Source organism: Psammomys obesus, unplaced genomic scaffold (assembly GCF_907164565.1).
Source record: "Psammomys obesus unplaced genomic scaffold, mPsaObe1.curated_primary_1811, whole genome shotgun sequence".
Lineage (NCBI taxonomy): Eukaryota > Metazoa > Chordata > Mammalia > Rodentia > Muridae > Psammomys > Psammomys obesus.
The window spans coordinates 10595003-10613576 of NW_026596064.1; the positions used below are offsets into that span (position 1 = coordinate 10595003).

The 18574-nt window shown below is 40.6% G+C and overlaps 1 protein-coding gene across 2 annotated transcripts in view; it reads right to left on the reverse strand.

Annotated features, from left to right (window-relative positions):
• Positions 1–248: 248 nt before the first annotated feature.
• The window catches only part of Acap2 (ArfGAP with coiled-coil, ankyrin repeat and PH domains 2), a 111841-nt gene continuing 93515 nt past the window's right edge, over positions 249–18574 (reverse strand). The window contains exons 16-24 of one of the 2 annotated variants that reach the window (XM_055624983.1): positions 18189–18280; positions 16350–16510; positions 15850–15954; positions 15362–15454; positions 12898–13082; positions 12267–12376; positions 11118–11228; positions 9123–9184; positions 249–4351 (exon numbers count right to left, since the gene is read on the reverse strand). In XM_055624983.1, coding sequence (XP_055480958.1) covers positions 4251–4351; positions 9123–9184; positions 11118–11228; positions 12267–12376; positions 12898–13082; positions 15362–15454; positions 15850–15954; positions 16350–16510; positions 18189–18280 — 1020 coding nt within the window. In that variant the 3' untranslated portion in view covers positions 249–4250. The remainder of the gene's footprint in view (positions 4352–9122; positions 9185–11117; positions 11229–12266; positions 12377–12897; positions 13083–15361; positions 15455–15849; positions 15955–16349; positions 16511–18188; positions 18281–18574) is intronic. The other variant, XM_055624984.1, reaches the window with a different exon arrangement.

The following is an 18574-nucleotide window of genomic DNA, read 5'->3' on the forward strand; positions in this document are numbered from 1 at the left end:
GCCAGAGGAAGAGTTCATAAAAGTTCACAAAAGAGTTCACAAAAGAAAGCAGGGGCTGTAACATCTCTGGAACTAAAGAGAAGAAAACATTTAAAGGATCAAAAGCATTTTCTGAACTGAAGTAATCAGCAAGTAGGCTCAGCATGGACCTTCATTATTTGGAAGGGTCGGAAAACCAAGCTGGACCTTAACAAGAGCAGATGCTGGACTGACTGCAACAAAGTTCAAAAGAAGTCGGAGCGTTTACAGTAACTGTGCTAGAAGTGAGGTTTTTTATTGACTTATTATTGTAAGTTTTCAGCATACAAAGTAATCAAGTATATTTACAATTCTTACATAATGTACATTTTAGAATAACTATAAAGATAATGTACTTTGCTTCATTTACAATGACAAACTACAGTAAAACTACATTCATGAATTAGATACAAATCCTCTACATACTATTAAAAAGTAATGGAGTGTTGGTTATACATTCTTAAAATCCTTTTCAAAGGTAGCAAGAAATAGTACATGTCATCAGTCTTGATGACCGGAATGATCCAGAAATATCACAAAGCACAAGTAAACATACACATAAAAAGGAGCTTGTCAGTTCCAAAAGTTAACCTTTTGCCTTTGTGTAAAATGGTGCTAACAACCTTGATAACACAGCAAGCTTTCCCTGTTAAAAAATAATACCCAAAATAAGGCTGGGAGATGAGAAAGATCTACAAAATAAGATAGTGAGAAGACCAATGCAAAGAAAGATTGTGTTTAATTAAATCTTTCTTTGTCCACATGATCCCCCTCTATGTAAACAGAAAGAGATACCCACAAAAATCATCCTTCTAGGTGGTAGGATTCAGCCAGACTGAATCCAAGCCCTTCCTATAGTTATGTTTCGTTAGAAAACATTGAGAAGCTAACAGATGAGTTTAACTTTATAATATTTTGTTTTTATTAATGTTTGCTATTGTAAAAAAATGTAGACTTCTCTACAATGCAATGCTTTCAAATGCCGATGTGTGAGGTTCTCCAGAGTACTTGGAGCCCCTTCTCAAACACAGGGAAAGCTGCCGTTTTACGGTGATTGCACACCCTTTCATGTCACAAGTGCTTTTGAAGCATATGTCAGACATGGGTCACGGGTCAGCTCTGCAAACCAAGTGACCGTCTCTGTAAAACAAGAGGAGCAGGCTCAGGTGAAGACACAGCCATGGCTGTCGCTCATGGATGGACTAAGGTCTCAGAAGTCCTCCTGTAACATCAGGAGGGCAAAGGTCACGTGCAAGTACACTATACACCATAAAGCATACAAAAGGGAGGATTCATGGCTTTCCTTTGTTTCACCCGTTCACTTTGTGAGCAGCCCCAGGTCCAAGAAGAATATGAACTGAAGTTATTATGGACATAGGATCTTGTTTAAAAAACAAAACAAAAAACCCCCCACATTTTCTAGCCCATGCTAATGGTCAAAATGCAACCACACAAGAAGTAAATTTGAGAATGAATGATCTGAAAATGTCTAATTATTCAAAGTGGATAGCTAGTTTTAAACACAACTTGGCTTATGATCATATCTAATACACAGAAAATTTTATTTTTAAATACTGCTAACATGATCACAAACTTAAAATTCTGTAAAATGTGTGTGTAATTTTTTTTTTTTCCTAAAATGCTTTGACATACTAAAGTACAAGTTGAAAGCTGGATTACTTTGGGCGAAGTAATTACCAAAGATCATTGAATTACAGCAAACAGCAGCGTCAATTAATTAGGCACATTGTAATGCTGGAAACTTTTTAATTTCCAAGGGCTGCACTAAATTAAATTTGAAACCTTGGGAATCTTAAACATGTGTCGCGTGAAGCCTGGGGAACGGCTGCTTGGTTACCTTTGTCTATGTCCGTATTAAAGCTGTATTTCATGAATCCCTCCCGGCGCCTCTATTCTTATTTTGGCAGTAATCCAAATTTTACATTAATGAGAGGATGAAAAAGAGCTAACAGACTAATAACAAAGAATCAAACTACTATCAGCATGTGTGTCCTGGAGAGAAAACAGAGCAATCAGAACATTGCATATGCTCATCTCTCCTAGTGCATGGAATACTTCATAACATGCCACAGAAAGTGATTTGTGAACACAGCAGAACTCATGAAGAGCCAACCTGCTTTACAACTACTAACTTAAACCCTTGCTACACTCCACTCCTTTCTGCAATTCAATTTGTCAGCCCGTTAAGAAAATTAAGTCACAGAAATATAGTCTTGTATTGCTAGCCTCCGTGCAATGCTAAAAGATGTAGCTTTTTTTTTTCTTTAAAGATATTCAGAACAACAATCATCTTTAAGGCATTTCAAATGCACTTGAATCTTTAAGGCTTTAAAAAAAATGCTCTAGCCGTTAAAGGGCAGCAGACACTACCGACTGCCACACCAGGAACTTCTGACATGAACCAGGGCGGCAAGCAGGTCTGGAAGAACGGCCCCCCCCAGCAGCTGAACCAAAGGGAGCCGCATCTGCACCTTCACAGACAAGGCAGGGGCTCCAGGGGTGGCCAAGAACGAGCACAGGGAGGAAAGGCGGGCTCCCTTCCCTATCTTCCCTTCTTTAGCCTATCTCTCTTCCTTGAACATATTTTAGGACAGTGAGTTTCAAAACACACCAACTAAAATATTATGAATTAGACTTCTGCCTTTAACAAAATACCTGTAAGTCCAGATGATCTGCAAGTCTGAAGTGAGAAGGAAAGACAAAATCCTTTTGACCTGGGGGGGTGTGAACTTCCTCAGGGACAGATCACAGTGGATCCTTATCCTTAATGTGTGGTGACCTACTAAATATGCATTACATGCTTGCAACTTGGCTAAACTACAGAGCCTTATCAGTGTTGCCAATTTATTCCAATATAATTTCTCCTTAGACTCTGGTTTTATATTTAATCAAACTAAGGCTCTACATACTATAGGGAAAATGTTAAAATTTTTATTTAACTATAACTTTATATATATTTTTAAATGTTTCTGTGAAGCTGAGTATCATGCTACTTACAAATAATTTCTAAAAGAATTAATGTAATCAACGGTGCTGGACATGAACTAAAAGGCAACTACTCATTTACGACATACTTTGACAAGACACATCAGTCAGAGGTGAAATTGGACCAAACTGTATCACATGTTCATAATTTTGGAACTCAGAGGTCAATGACATTTTACTTAATTCTAAAGCTATATACAAGATACAATTTAAAAGAACGTATACTGTTGTATAGTACACAAGATAAATGTAGAAAAAATAAAAGGACTTTATTGCTGGTAAATTTTAGTATAAACAGAAAAAAAGTTTTCTCTTCCTTTACATGGAGGTTTTTCTTTCACCAGGAGAAACAGTAAAAAATATATTATCTTAAAATGGACAAGTCCCAAATATAAAAACGCCCTACATTATATTTGAAATCACTGTTTTGATGAAAGCCCAATTTTACAATATTCAACTTCTAAAGCCCATTTGTGTCACACTGATGATCTGTCAAGGTTTTAGGAAATCAGCCCAACAATAAAAACTGAGCTACGATTCCTCTGGTGATTGAAGAAAGAAGAAGAGCGTCTTTGCACCGTAAGATGAAATAAATCTGAAGACTGACGTGTGGTCCACCCAGACGGCAGCAGTGCCTGCTGGAGTACTGAAGGGCAATGGCACCTCTGAGAGAATGAGGGGCACCCTCTCTAGTCCTAGTGATTGCACCCAGGGTCGTGGGCACCACAGCTACGCTACCGGAAAGCACACACGTATTTCTGAACCACCCACCGACAATAATCGAGGCAGTCACGGAAGAGACACACCCTCCAACCAGGTAAGGTAACTGGCCCCCACGTGACACAGACACAGGCACTGAATGCTCTCGGGGGACCAGTATACCACCCACGGCAAAGGATACAGGGGTCTAACAGTGGAGCATTCCAGAACTTAGAGATGGCTGAGATCTGGAAACGGCTTTACATAAAAGCACAATCCACTAAAAAGACTTTTTTTTTTTTTCTTAAATAAAAGAGGAACTATAGTGGATTTCCCAAATATGAGGGAACTGTTTTCATTTACAAAAATACCAATGAATGGGTACCATTTTTTCCAAATAATTCAATGTCAACCAAAATTAAGTAAGTAGAATTAAAGCAGTAAAAAAAAAAAAAAAAAAGTATGAGTTTTTGGTTGTACACACTGGGAATTCACCAAATTTCATAATTTCCCCCTTTTTAAAAGGCTCAGAACTTCTGTGAATCTTGTTGGAAACGATTGAGTTTCTCTGGATTATTGGATGCCATTTGAGAAAAATCACGAAAAATGTCCTGGTAAGTTTCATCACCTGCATGAAAGTAAAATAAAGACACTTAAAATTTATACGCTTCAGGTATAAATAAAACAACATTCATTTTTATTCATACTACATTAGGATTCATGACATTACAAAACTTTGTTGTAATAGCATTTTGGAAGGAAAAAGACCAGATAAAAATAATGCCAGAAGAGTACATAAGAAAGGGAAGCTCTACCTGAGAGGAGGGCCTCAGCTGCACCGCAGAAGGAGGCTCAGAGTTAGAGAGGAGCAAGATGCAAGCGTTTGAAAGCAATGTGAAGAAACACGTTCATTAGCACACGAAAGAAAAGGGTTTTTTAAATGAATTAAACAGCACATTTTTTAAGAAAATACTTTCTTTGATAAAAGTTAAAAGAAATGACTGAAGCCAGATACTAGTGAAGGTTCTGATGGACACATGTTACGATGGCGCCAGGCTAGCTGTCAGGCAGAAAATAACCTCCTCCTATGCTCTCATTAACAAGGAGCACTTTACACTGAAATAGCTGTTTGTAAAAAGTAGTTCACGCACACTTTGCGCTTTAGAACTAATGTATCTGATCCACTGTTCACTAAACTCATTGGCTACAGCATCAGAAAAACATTGAGGGGGCCAGATAAAAATCTAGTAAAAAGACCTAAAAACATAATGCAAGATTTTTCATAAAAAGATTTTAGTACTCTTAATATTTAGCTTATGTGAAACGCAATTTGTTAAAATGCTGGACATTTGATGATGACATGAAATAGTCAGCTGACCCTAATCAATCTACTTTAGAAGGTAAAGTACAGTGAGAATAGACTCTAACAGGCTGGCTGGAGACCAGCGCTGACTCAGCCCATTAGGACTGAAGCAGACTAAAGGCTAACCCAGAAAACTAGTCAAACTGTCCAATGATAATGCACGGCAAACTATAACCTATTCCTGTGCTTGGCCATCCTACAGAACGTAAAGCAAACTGAGAAGAGTGCAACATTAAATAACAATTAGCAAACCATACAAAATATTTTAATTTTTTTACTTTTTTTAGATGTTGAATTAAAATATGTAAAATATTTATTGTAAACATTATAAATATTTTTAAAATACTATTCAGATAGTCTAGAATTTTACTTTCCAAGAAAGTGTAAAGTGCAGATTATAATACAAAAATACCACACTGATTTTACCATTCAACACCAGAAGTAACGTAAAAGGCACACATTATATATTCAGGAAGGAAAGGGAAAAGGATCTAGCAGATGCTAACGCCAAGTCATTCACAAATAGCACCAGATGAGCGTTCTCAAGTATTACAACAGTACAGTGGCGATATATGGCTTCTACATTCAGCAATGCATATTCTGTGTAAAAAGCTGTTTTTCTTTATGATTTTCTAGTGTTTGATTTTAAATCACCCAGTACATATTATACAAGTACATTTTTAGTAAGAACCATTGTACCATGCAAAAGTAATTAGAAGACCTTTCATTCGCTGAATTAAACGCGTCCTTGAATAGAGTGTTGGTGCTGTAATTATCATTGGTTTCACAGACTGCAAACATTTAAGAGTTCATACAATACAAAAGGAAGTTTCTAGCTTCACACACAAAACTCATTAAATTCAGGTTTTTGTTAATTAATAATGCACTATTAGTATGCTACCTTCCTTAGACCTCAAAATGTTTTGTCAAAAGCAACAACAGTGATTTACTTAAATAGCCAACACAAAGTGAACTTCATTACCTAAACTTTAAGGAGAATTTTAATCACTTGAAGATTTTCCCAAGGCAAATCTAATTTGTCTGAACTACAACACATAAACAAGATTCCGGGATACACTGTCCTGGAATTTTCCTATTAATACACTGAACACCTTACTACAAAAAACAGCTACGCATAGTCTTTAAATTCCTTAACCAAGTTTTTTCCCCCCATTCAGAAAGTTCAAGTTTTTTATGCACCTGAACAACTCTGAATGTTTAAAATATATACTTCTAGGTTTCCGCTGACAGCTTAAATTCACTTTTAGTTTTTGGTATTCAGAATATGACATCACAACACAGTTACCGTGGCTGAGAGAGGTCAATGACCTCATCATGGAAATGAATGTTCTCCAAAGGATGTGATAACCACCCGCTATGACATCAGGCATCGTCTGCCCCTTCTAGCTGGGAGGATTTTCCTTCCACAAACGATTGGATAGTTCCCAGAAGCTATATACTTACATGACCTGAAGTGGCTCCTTAGTGCAGTGATTCCCACTGCCTGAGAACCTGCCGACCCTCCAGAGACCCAGGACCAGCAATGGGAATCTCCTAACCGGCTCCCCACCATTGAGAGCAAGGTGTGGTACCCTCACCAGCCAGGCCACCTAAGAATTCTGAGGCTGCGGAAAGAGAGCCCACCTTCCCTTTAGAAGCTGCATGCTCTTAATTCTGCCTTGCAAGGCAAATGGGAGCCCACAGGGTTTAGAAATGGGGTTTCCTAGAAATAAGTATGTGATTGCCAAGCATTATAACGGGGTCCTTTAAATAGTAGGCCTGTCACCATCAAAAGACTGACAACTTCTGTACCTACGAACTGCCCAGAGTTCTGATGCTTCTCTTCTATGGCTAGGACACCAATGAAGCAGTTCGGCACAGACTGCCGGGAAAATGCAGTGAGATGCAGAGACACAAGGAAGAGCTGCTTTGGGAGCCAAGACGCAGGAGGGGAAAGAGGAGCCACAGAGCGCGGCCCCCGCACCTCCTCACCACACTGCCTGGCCTGCAGAGGATCTCCTTTACACACTTGCCCCCAAACTGAGATTAAAACCTAGTTATTTTCAAGGTATTTCAAACAGGTTTGTTTTTTTTTTGTTTGTTTTTTGTTTTTTGTTTTTTTTTTTTTTAATCTTATTTTAAACCTGGCATCGCTGGCAGAATTTTAAATTTTAACTTCTAAACTAAAATTTGAAGATGGTTCAAAAAATGTTTTACAGTGAGGCCTGTTTTCATTAAAATCGAGGAAAAAATTCTTTTCTTACTGACACCTGTAAGTTCCTATGCCCACATACAAACCTGCACACACAACAGTGAGAGGGGCATCTCGTCACTCCTGGAGCACAGAAGAACTTCAAGCAGGACCAGAAGTGGAGCAAACAGAGAGGCCCTGCCCTTGCAAATTCCCAACCACAGAGCAAGAGGACCGCTGACCTCTGACCTCTAACTCAACAGCTGGGCAGGCATCATGGCAGGCACCTTAAGGAAGGTGCAGCTGACTCAACGTGTGCCTTCACCATTTCAGGAAACTACAAACGTAACAACTTACAGCCTTGAAGTTCACTGCTACCTCACAAGCGTCAGCTCATATTCTTTGATCAATTTCTATTTAAAGTGCTTAAACACAGGGCCTCCGCAGTGGCCCTGTAATACTATGATTTAAAGGGATCTGTTACAAAATTAGAACTTTTTAAAGAGCTAACATCCAACTCTGAGACAAACAGGTGAAAGTCAGAGCTAACGCTGAGTCTCACCTCAGAACACCCTGACCTGGCGGTGCGCATACGCCACAGGATTAAAGCGACACACCCTAGATTAGGAGTACCTATCTGAGCTAGGTTCTTTCTTCATCCTTCTTACATCAGGCCAAAAATAAGTAATTAATACAGTCCTCTGAGAAAAAAATAACCTCACACTGTAGTCAAAATTTAAAACGTGGCTGAAGGTAACATAAAGCACAAAATTTTCAAAATATACTTCAACAAGATGATATCACCAGGCCACTTTAAAAATAATAATATAACTATTCATTTTTATAAAACACATCTTCTCATTGCAAAGCGAAAGTCTGTCTATAAGTAATTTGGGTGTGAGTCCCTGAAATGGCTAGTAATATGTGTATGAATTCAAAGCAGATTAGTAATTCATACATTCAAGACTCGTGAACTAGAATGTGATGTCCTTCCTTGTGAAGATGGCTCACCAGCGTGCGTCCATCAAACAGAAGAGCTTGACCAGCCTCTCTTCCTTTCTTCACACCAGGACTCACAGGTGAAGATCAGTCAAGGTAAAGACTGAGGTGACCACGAATTGAGATTTTTCTAAGAAGTATACTTCGCCATCAGGTTCACAAAACACTGTTCTGACTACATCTACTCACCCCAGCAAATAGTGTACATTTGCCTGGGGCAAAGCTAGTGATAAATTTCAGCCTCTGAAACTACACCCACTGTGGACTTTTAACTTATTGGCAATTTTTTAACTTTAAATCTTCGACTCAGAATACAAAACTTATCAATAAACTTTTTCTCGATATTTTTCCATACTAACTTTTTTATATACAAAACACATGGTGATTTGTTTTTGTTCCCTGAACACAATGTATAGAAATTCCCTGAATAACCAAAAGAAAAGCATTTTGTTCTATTCACTGGACAGCTAACGAGACTCCTTTGGAAGCTGCTCCCTGCTGCTGCAGCACGCTAGCGTTCGTCAGGGCACTCTCGCCGGAATGCACGTGGAAGACATCTGTACAGCAGACGAGGGTGTCAGCAGCCAGAGCTCACTGAATACGCTAAGTACGAGTGTGCTGAAATAGGAACAGGTCCGAGTGTGCAGAGGCCCAGGATTGGCCACCCAAGAATTCAGGAAGTACAGTACAGAAGCTAACAGCTCACAATTTACAAGGACATTATAAAGTCTCTGTAATATCTCATCAATCAGCTAAGGAACTATGAATCTTCCAATTGTAAACTGATAAATTCCTGAATGCATTTTTTATACTGCATTTCAGTATGATTATTAGTAGAATATTGACCTGGCTGTCCATAAAGTCCTTCTGATTCCCGCATTTCTTCGTTCATTCTTGCTAAGCGTAACCTAAAATTAAAGAAGAAGAAGAGGTCTTAGAGGAAGTAACACAACACTCACACACAAATGAGCCACATAAGCAGTTAGGGCATCTGCAGGGAGAATCGGTTCTTTACAGTGTCTGCTAAGTAAAAGACTCATTTTGTCAAACCGGCAACGTGCAGTACCAAATAACTGCATCTCACCTCCATTCCCATGACCCTCACAAGCAAAGAGCGAATGATTTCTTATTGAAGCAGGATGCCTACAACACTTTCAGGCTGCTTCCTCCAGGCCTCAGAGAATTCCCGGCTCCTACAGCAACCTGATAAAATTATTGCTTCTACAGTAGGGAGGCAGTGGCAGGTCACTGTCCATTGGCTTACCCCAAGTGAGACAGTTCTCAACACACAACCAACATGTTCCTTCTAAAAAACGGAAAACATATTTTGATACACAAGCGCCGTGGTAAATGACTAGGGGTTGCCAAGATTTCCCCAGGTTTACTAAACCCTACTGGTCATACACACTTTGGGGTTAATCATCCTGGCAATTGAAGACAGGTAACATCAGATTAAAAAAAAAGAAAACAAGTACTTCTTTTGCTGAAAACAAAAAATAAACAATATAGAAAGTATTCTCTGTCGTGCCTGCTTATACTTCTAGGCCACGACACTGTCTGCAGCCTTCCCAAGGCTCTAGCTCTGTCCTCTGAGAGTGCCATCTGGAAATGACAGCATCTGAGAGGGACATTTCTTTAAACCTCCCTATTAACATGTAAATTAAGGATGGCTCCTAAGCATTCCTTTGCTATGTGGAGTCTGAAAGGATTCTCTCCTAGCTGAGTTTAGCTGTCAACTTGATATGGGCCAGAGTTATCTGGGGGAATCTCAAATTCGGGGTGTCTGGAACAGACTGGCCTGTGGGCCCGTTTGTAGGGCATGTCTTGGTTGCTAATTGAGGTAGGAAGCAATGACCCTTCACGGTAACAGTGACTCCTCCACGGTCTGAGTCTTTCTGGAGAGAGGGGAAGGGGTGGAACAGTGCAAGCTGAAATTCCTCAGTGGAAGTTCAGGGGTTAAAGCAGCCACAGAGGATCTCTGAACTGAGAGCACCACCAACAGTCATGTTTCTACTCAAGAGGAGAAGGATCATCAGGTCTCAGCTTCCTTTAGCCCAGAATGATGACATGACTTAAAACCTGCTTCCATTAGAGTCATGAAATCAAGTACAGTTGACATTATCACATTTCTAGGTTCTAAGTGTAGCATACTACTTTGATCTGACATGCAAACCAACTGAAAACCTGCAGTCTCTTTATTACAACACAGTAAACATAACTCAAACATTCAAAAACATGTATTTTGTATTAAAAATAATCAAGTGTTCATGGGAACAATTCTTTTAAAGTCTGCTGTCCCTCCAGCTTGATAAGCCCCTAATCCTCAAAGCAGTAGAATCAACTGCTTGGTTCTCCCATTCCCCCAGCCCAGCCCAGTCTCGGAGTGTTCCAAAAGGAGAAGAGAGTGTCTGAGGTGATCACAGCTCTGGTTTCTATTGCTCTGGCAGCACAGAAGTGGCTGAGCCCAGACATCAGGGCAGAAATTCTCAGTGTCAAGTCCTAGCTCTAACATTTATGAATTCCTCAAATTATCTGAGTCTTAGCTTCCCTAAAGTGAGGATAGTAAGAACAACCCCCTCATGGAGCTATTGTGAGGAACAGGTGAACCCATGCACTTCAAAGTGCTTGCCACATCCAGTGTGCCACAGGAACGGCACAGACAAGAGGCTGAGTTTAAAGCTCCCACTGAGCTTGGTGTGATGGTGCATGCCCAACACTTGAGAGGCAGAGGCAGGAGGATCTCAAGACCAGCCTGGTCTACATAGACCAGCTCCAAGACAGCCATGGCTATTTGTACAAGCAACATGTACTACGGAAATTAAGTACAAAGGAGACACTTACAGGGTGACTATGTCTGCATTGGCTGCTTCCACGGCTATACTCAAAGGGTCCTTCCCCTCTTCATCAGTGGCATGTTGATTGGCACCTCGCTTTAGGAATAAACATACCTGCCTGTTTAAAAGAACAGCATTTCTCAGGCAGTATGAAGACAAAAAAAAAAACAAGCAAACATCCACTTCACCTTCAAAAAATACAAAGTTCTACCTAACCTAAATAACATTGTATTAGAAAATTCTTAATGTATCCTACAACAGTCAATGAACAGACTTCAATAATAAAAGTTGACTGAGATCTTTACAAGCCCCAAATATACTGGTTAGTTATAACTGTACATTAGCTATGCTGGTTAGTTAGATCTGTATACTATACTGGTTATCTGTATAATAGCTATACTGGTTAGTTATATCTGTACACTAACTATACTAGTTAGTTATTATTGTCAACTTGACACAAACTAGAGTCTCCTGGAAAGAGGAAACCCTCGTTGAAAAGTTGCCTCAGGCAGAATGGCCTAAGGGAACTATGGCTATGAGGAACTGTCTTGATTGTTGGCTGATGTGGAAGAGCCTAGCCCAAAGTGACACTATCCATAGGCAGGCAGGCCTGGGCTGCATGAGAGCTGAAGATGTGTAGCTTATCAATTAGGAGCACATGTTGTTCTTGCACAGGACCTGAGTTCAATTCCCAGCACCTACCTTGTTGGGCAGCTTACATCCATCTGTAACTCCAGCTTCAGGGGACCTGACACCTCTGGCCTGCTCAGATATTGCACTCATGTACATACCCCCACACAGACATACACACACAACTTAAAAAATAAAAATCTTTACAATAAAAATTTTAAAAAGCAAACTGATTGGGCCAGTAAGCCACATTCCTCTGTGGTCTCTGCTTCAGTTCCTTCCCTGATTTCCCTCCATGACATGGACGTATAAGCCAACGTTACTTGTGATCATGCTGTTTGCCACAACTACAGAAAGCAAGCTACAACACTGATCATAGTCTTTCTTCTGGATGAGAACCTTTGACTTTCAGGTTCCACCATGATGCAAAATTCTATATAACCACCTTAACCTGAGAAAAAAAAAAAACAGGATTTCCAGCTTTTCAAGATAAAAGCTACCTACATACTTAAGCACTGTTACCTACCCTGTGTGTCCTAAGACGGTGGCATGGTGCAGTGGTCCCCGCCCTTGGACATCTCTTTGGTTCACATTAGCACCATTCTGTAAGAGGAACTCGCATGTCACCAAAGAGCCCTTAAAGAGAAGAAGATGGCAATGTATAAATGCAAAGGAGAAAGAGCACATCTGTATGTATATAGCAGATAAATAAGTTATATTTGTTTCTTCCAAGAACTAACTAATATAAAATTGTTTACAGTTTGAAGTCCAGCAAAACACACTACTCCCCTTGCATTATCAGAATTCTCTTCCAGCTGCCCCTCCCCCAAATCAGAAATTACTAGTGAGAGAATTCTTTACTTTCTAACCCCACTTAGAATAGTGACAGTAACGATGCTTTGTTTAAATTTTATGATATTTTCTAGTTTACCAGATCCATGAAAACCTCAATGCATTTATTTGAACCCCTAATCCAGCCTGAATGCATTAAGTTGTACCCCTAAGATATCCTGAATGCATTAACTTACCCCCCTAATCCAGCCTGAATGCATTAACTTACACCCCTAATCCAGCCTGAATGCATTAAATTGTACCCCTAAGATAGCCCGAATGCAGTAAGTCACCCCCCAGCACAGCCTGAATGCATTAATTCATACCCCTAATACAGCCTGAATGAGTGGTGTTGCTTGGTGTTCGTCTGAATTAGCCCAGTTCACATCTGCACCATGAGCCAAAGCCTCAGCCATTTTGGGAAGGTTTTTTTCATATGAAGCCCTATAAAGCTGAAGTCCTGGATTAAGATGTTTAGAGTCAAGAAACACAGATTCTTGCCTTTCTCCTTCTGGAAAGCAAAGCACAAACATATTTAATAAGAATGTGCCCTGAGCACAGAAGGCAAATTGTTTAATAAGTACAGAAAGAGTCTGCAAGAAGAAAGAGTTCTGTTGGGTAAATGACAGTAACAGTAGAACAGCAATGTGAAGAGGAACTTGAGCTAGTAAGCTGTAAACTCAGAAATGGTTAGGAGAGATAACTCAGGGCAGATAAATGGCTGGGATACCTTCATAGTCCATATTTTACCTCAGTTTTCAAAATGAACTCTTAAACTCACAATGTAAGCACTGTGACATAAGAAACCATTCATCTACCCAGTGAGCGTATGAGAGATTCACACACAGATGTCATTATTTCTTAGAGACTCATCATTCTCCCAACCTCTTAGCCTGCTCATGGAAAGGCATCAACAGGTATTCTAGGCTTCTGCGGTCTGCCAGTATCCAGGGAATGTTAGTTACGGTTAAACAAAAAGCCTGGGCTCCTAAACAATTTACAACCACATAAGTTCAAATCTTAACTTGGTTCTTGGGGTGAGGTAACACCATCACAATTTACTCATTTTTAACTGATTCAAATGCTCTGAAGAATGCTTATTCCCCAGAGACTTCTCCAAAACTAAACACACCGAAGTCCTGAAAGGAAGCATAAAGGGCCTACTGATGAGAGACAAACCCAAAGAGGGAGCCGTTGGTACAAGAGCAGTCACAGGAGGAGACAAGGACTAAGCGGACATGATTAAAGTTCTCAGCACACGCCACAAGGTTTGCATGAATGTCTAACTAGAGGAAGGACTCCAAAAACCAAGAGAAACAACCACTTTCTCCTTAAACAGTATTGTTCTCCTCTGAGAACCTTCTAGCAAGATTAGCCAGCTAATCTTGAGAAACAGTCCAATCAACATTGAGAGCAGCGGAGAGGCAGCCCCTGCCAGACAAGCCTAAGGAAGCCCAGGTCCCCAGAGGCCAGGTAAGAAGCCAGCACAGAGGCTAGCCACCTGCAGCTTCATGCTGGGGAGGCAAAGACAGACGATACATGGAGCTCGCCGCCATCACTGAGCTCCACATTCAGTCAGAGAGCCTGTCCCACAGAGGCAGAGAACACATGGAACTAGAAAATATATTGAGGTGAGAAAACCCAAACTTGGAAAGGCACATGCCCCACCTTCTCTGCTGTAGGCAGATCTCAGCCCCTAACTGTTTGTGTAGGAGCATCTACATGAGACAGAGAAGATGCCAGAAAATCCAAGAGTGGTCTGAGACAGGGGAAAACAAACAAACACTCTCAGCAGTAAAATTGCTCTATAATTAAATAAAAGTAAATGTAACACTCTATTTAAATTCTAAAGCCACAATTGATTGGACTTGAAACTGAACATACATGAGAAATTTCACTACATTTAAATTTTTTTATTTTGGGTGTGGGTGGGTGCGAGGGTGGAGGGCATCGGACAGCTTTTGGGAGTCAGTTCTCACCTTCCACCACTGAGGTCTCCAGCTTGAGGACAGGTGGTAAGGGTTGGCAGAGTGTGCCTCTGCCTGCTGAGGCGTCTCACCAGCACATTTTTAGGTATTTGAGAAACTCTTAATCCCCGCTTTGTTCTATTAGGAACTGCTGGGAAATATAATTTCAGATGCATGTCCTCTTATACTTAGTAATGCTGCAGAAAATGTGGTATTCTGGGTTTTGACGCTTCTACACATTTAACTACTTCCACTGAGTTTGATTCTCATGCTGCCCCTGATGCCACTAACGGTTCAGTAATTCCCATTAAGCAGATTTAGATCTGCTAGTAAAAGTTTGGGAAAAGACAATTAAAAATACAAGAGAAATGAACAAATGGTAAATATAATGGCACAGTTATTTCTGGAGTAAGTATACTGAACAAAAGAAAAAAATTATGTTCTGAATGATCCCATTGCTCTAAACTAGAAAGATGTCATCTTCTGCTATTATGACAAAACGCAGAATGGCGTTTAGGGACTGAGATTGTAATGGGATGGGATAGGCCAGTTACAGAGGCAAGCAACTATGGTAATGGAAACACCAGCATTTCCATGGGCATACACACGGCCAGTGTGTGCTAATGCATCATGTTCTAATGCTTCAATTATACTCCTTTCCCTCCCCAACAGGAAGGTGGGGAGAAACTGGGAAAGACACCAGATGTTAACCTCTAGCCCTCATGTGAGCACACATGCAAACATGCCCACGAAAGAACTGACATTTGCCACACACACTTCTCAATAAACCATACCGGTCAACAGGGACTCCATCAGAACTTACCAGGCTCGTATAAGCTGTTGGCTGACACCGTGGAAGGTAAAGATTCTCGGCCATCATCAGATCCTTGCTGGATCCCACTGTCATTACTTTTGACTGTATTAAAGGGAAAAAAGGGGGGGGGGGGAAGGCTAGTGATTAACATTCACATCACTGCGAAAGCAGTCCCCCACAATCAACAAGTTATAAAATGAGCTGGTACATGGAAACATGAACTCGGCCACCACCAGCATAGCACACTTATGCCATCTTAAGCCTTTTGTAATTCAGCTTCTGGGAACATAAGTCAATCACAAAGCCAGAAAATACACTTATTTTCAGAGTTCTAACCTATCTCATTACCCCACAAGTGCTGGGAGGCGTGAAGAGCTTAATTTACTGAATGACTGTGGTGATGTGTAACCCGGAGACAATGGGCAACATCCAGAGAAATGGCCACACCGCACAATGACCACTGGCACAGACTGGGGATGCTCCACAACAGTACTTACTACTACGCAGTTTTGAAGAAGTATCAAAGTAGGAGAAGAGTGAATCTAGCTCATCAGGACAGAACAGAGACTCCCGCCTGGCCTCGTCGCTATTGACAGCAGCCACTGGGGACATGCAAGTTAGCAAAGCACAAAGCAGGCCGTAAGAAGTGGGGGCAGGGAAAACCGTTACTGGGGAAGTGTGGGGAGAACATAGGCAGGAGACTGGTGGCTACCCAGATACCCAGGGGTTTCAGCATAATCTATTTATAATCCCATCTCCCCTTGCTATTAAGCAGTTGTACTCTGCAGAGTACAGACTGTACCTAGGAATGTGAACCACTGGACAAGCTCAGGTTAACAGTCTCAACGACACAGAAATCCAGTTTTCTCTTAGAATGTGTAGAAGGAAACAGGCTTCTAACATTTAAAAACAAAAACAAAAACAAAACCCTACAATGGCCATAATTGTGAGATTAAAAAGGTGGCTTCAGCTCATGAAAATATCTGAGGTAAAATACCTGAGGTGTGGACAGACAGTCTGCTGTGGCTCAGCCTCTGCTCCTCACAGCTTTTGGAGATGATTCTTTTCTCCTGCTCAAAAGGGGAGGACAACGTAGAGTCCTTATCCACAAATTTCCTCTCCACATACTTCGCTCTGATATATGCCTCTTTCTCCTGTCTGGGAAACAGGAAAATGCCATCATGTTCTACTTAGCCCCTTAGCATGGTGAACACTGAATGGATGCCACTAGATACTGAATCCAATGGTGGTTAAAAGTGACCGGGGGGGGGGGGGGGGGGACGATACCAACAAGACGCCGCAGTTTAGAGTGCTCTCCCAGAGAACCTGAGCTTGGTTCCCACTCACATCACAACCACCTGTAACTCCAGGGACTCTGACAGCCTCTTCTAAAAACTTTGCTAAGTGAATCTGTAACAGCTAACAAACATTATACAACATGTTTTCCCTCCAAATACAAGCTAATTTCAGTCAGATGAATTACTAGTAACCTGAGCAATCACTACTGATGACCAAAATTTTTCATATAATAACTACAATAAAACAAAACAGTGTTCCAGATTTAGAGTGTGGAAAATGTCATTTTTCTCTTATTACATAACCATAAAATATGCCTGTTCTAGCCAGACTGTAGTGACATACACTCACCACTCGGGAGGCAGAGGCAGGAGAATCTCTTAGAGTTTAAGGCCAGCTTGATCTACAGAGAGAGTTCAGGACAGCACACACAGAGAAACCCTGTCTTAAAAACAGACAAACAAAACCCAACACACACACACACACACACACACACCTGTTCCGTATTTTTTCTTGTTTTATTTTAAAATGTTTAGGTCTCTGGCTAAAATAGGAAAGTCTAGGGTCTAATAAATCTGTCCTATAACAAATATTAAAAGTGGTTTAAATTACAGTGGCTTAGCTCAAATTTCAACGTAGGATTATGGCCAATGCAATCCTAATGCTAAAAGTAAAGAATCCTACACACTAAACATAGTGTCAACCACAAAGACTAAGTGTTCCGAAGGCCCTGATTCGAGCAGAGTGGCTTCCCTCAGCAGACTTCTGTCTAGTTTTGCACTCACGCTGTCTTTTCTGTCTTTGATCCGGAAGCCGCACAGAGCCGCCCGTCAAGTGTGTGATGAACACTTGCTGAGTAAGTCAGCTCATGCACCAGGACTGGTAGTAAACAGCAGAGCTTTGAGACATCAATGAACAGATCACGTGTGGGGCTATGTGTGCATGTTTGTGTATGCACTTGTGTGTGCTGGTATGCACACAGGCACATGGAACTCTCAGAGGTCAACAACAATGGCATATTCCAGAGGTCAACAGCAGGTGTCTTCTTCAATCCCTCCCCCGCATTTTCTGAGCCGTATTTCTTTCACTGGGCTGGAATTTACTAATCTGCCGAGATTAGCTGGCCAGCCAGCTCCAGGGATCCTACATGTCTGCCTCCCCAGCAACGGGCTACAGACAAGCACTGCCATGCCTTGCTAAGGAACCAAACTAATGCCCACCAGAACTTTGGACCACTTTAGTGGCAAAAAGCTTTTACATGCCTATGTAGAAAAAAAGTAAATTTTTTTAATGATTCTTCTCAGCTAAAGACTACAAATGACTGACTTTCCAGTACAGTATATAGCTCTAATGAGTACACCTACAGTTCAATGTATAGATTTAAGGGGTACACTGGGGATGGACACAGGTACATTTAAGCAGAAGTAATAGCAATGACTTCTAAACACTCCATCACAATGTTTTATGACAATGGTAGTAAAATAAAGTCACAACTGTATTTCTGATTAGGGAAGAAAGTAGCACATTAAGATAATCATACCTTTGTCCTGGCTGTGGTTTCTTTATTCCCATTTTATCCAGTTTAGCTTCATAAACACGATTTATAACATCATTCCCCAATTCACACATAAGCTATGTGGCAGGAAAATAAAAATGTAAGCTAAAAATTAAAAGTCCTAAAAATAAGATAAACTTTAAAAAGTCCTTAAGTGGGTACGATTAAGTAATTCATCTTTACAGACTTCAATTATATATTTCACAAAGAAATTTTAAAGTTAAAATGAGCCAAAGGCTGAGAATATTTTCCATTTACCATTCTTTATGAGAATATTATCACTCCTATAACAGGTACCTAAGAGATATACTATCATCCGTCCGTCCATCCATCCATCCATCCATCCATCCATCCATCCATCCATCCATCCA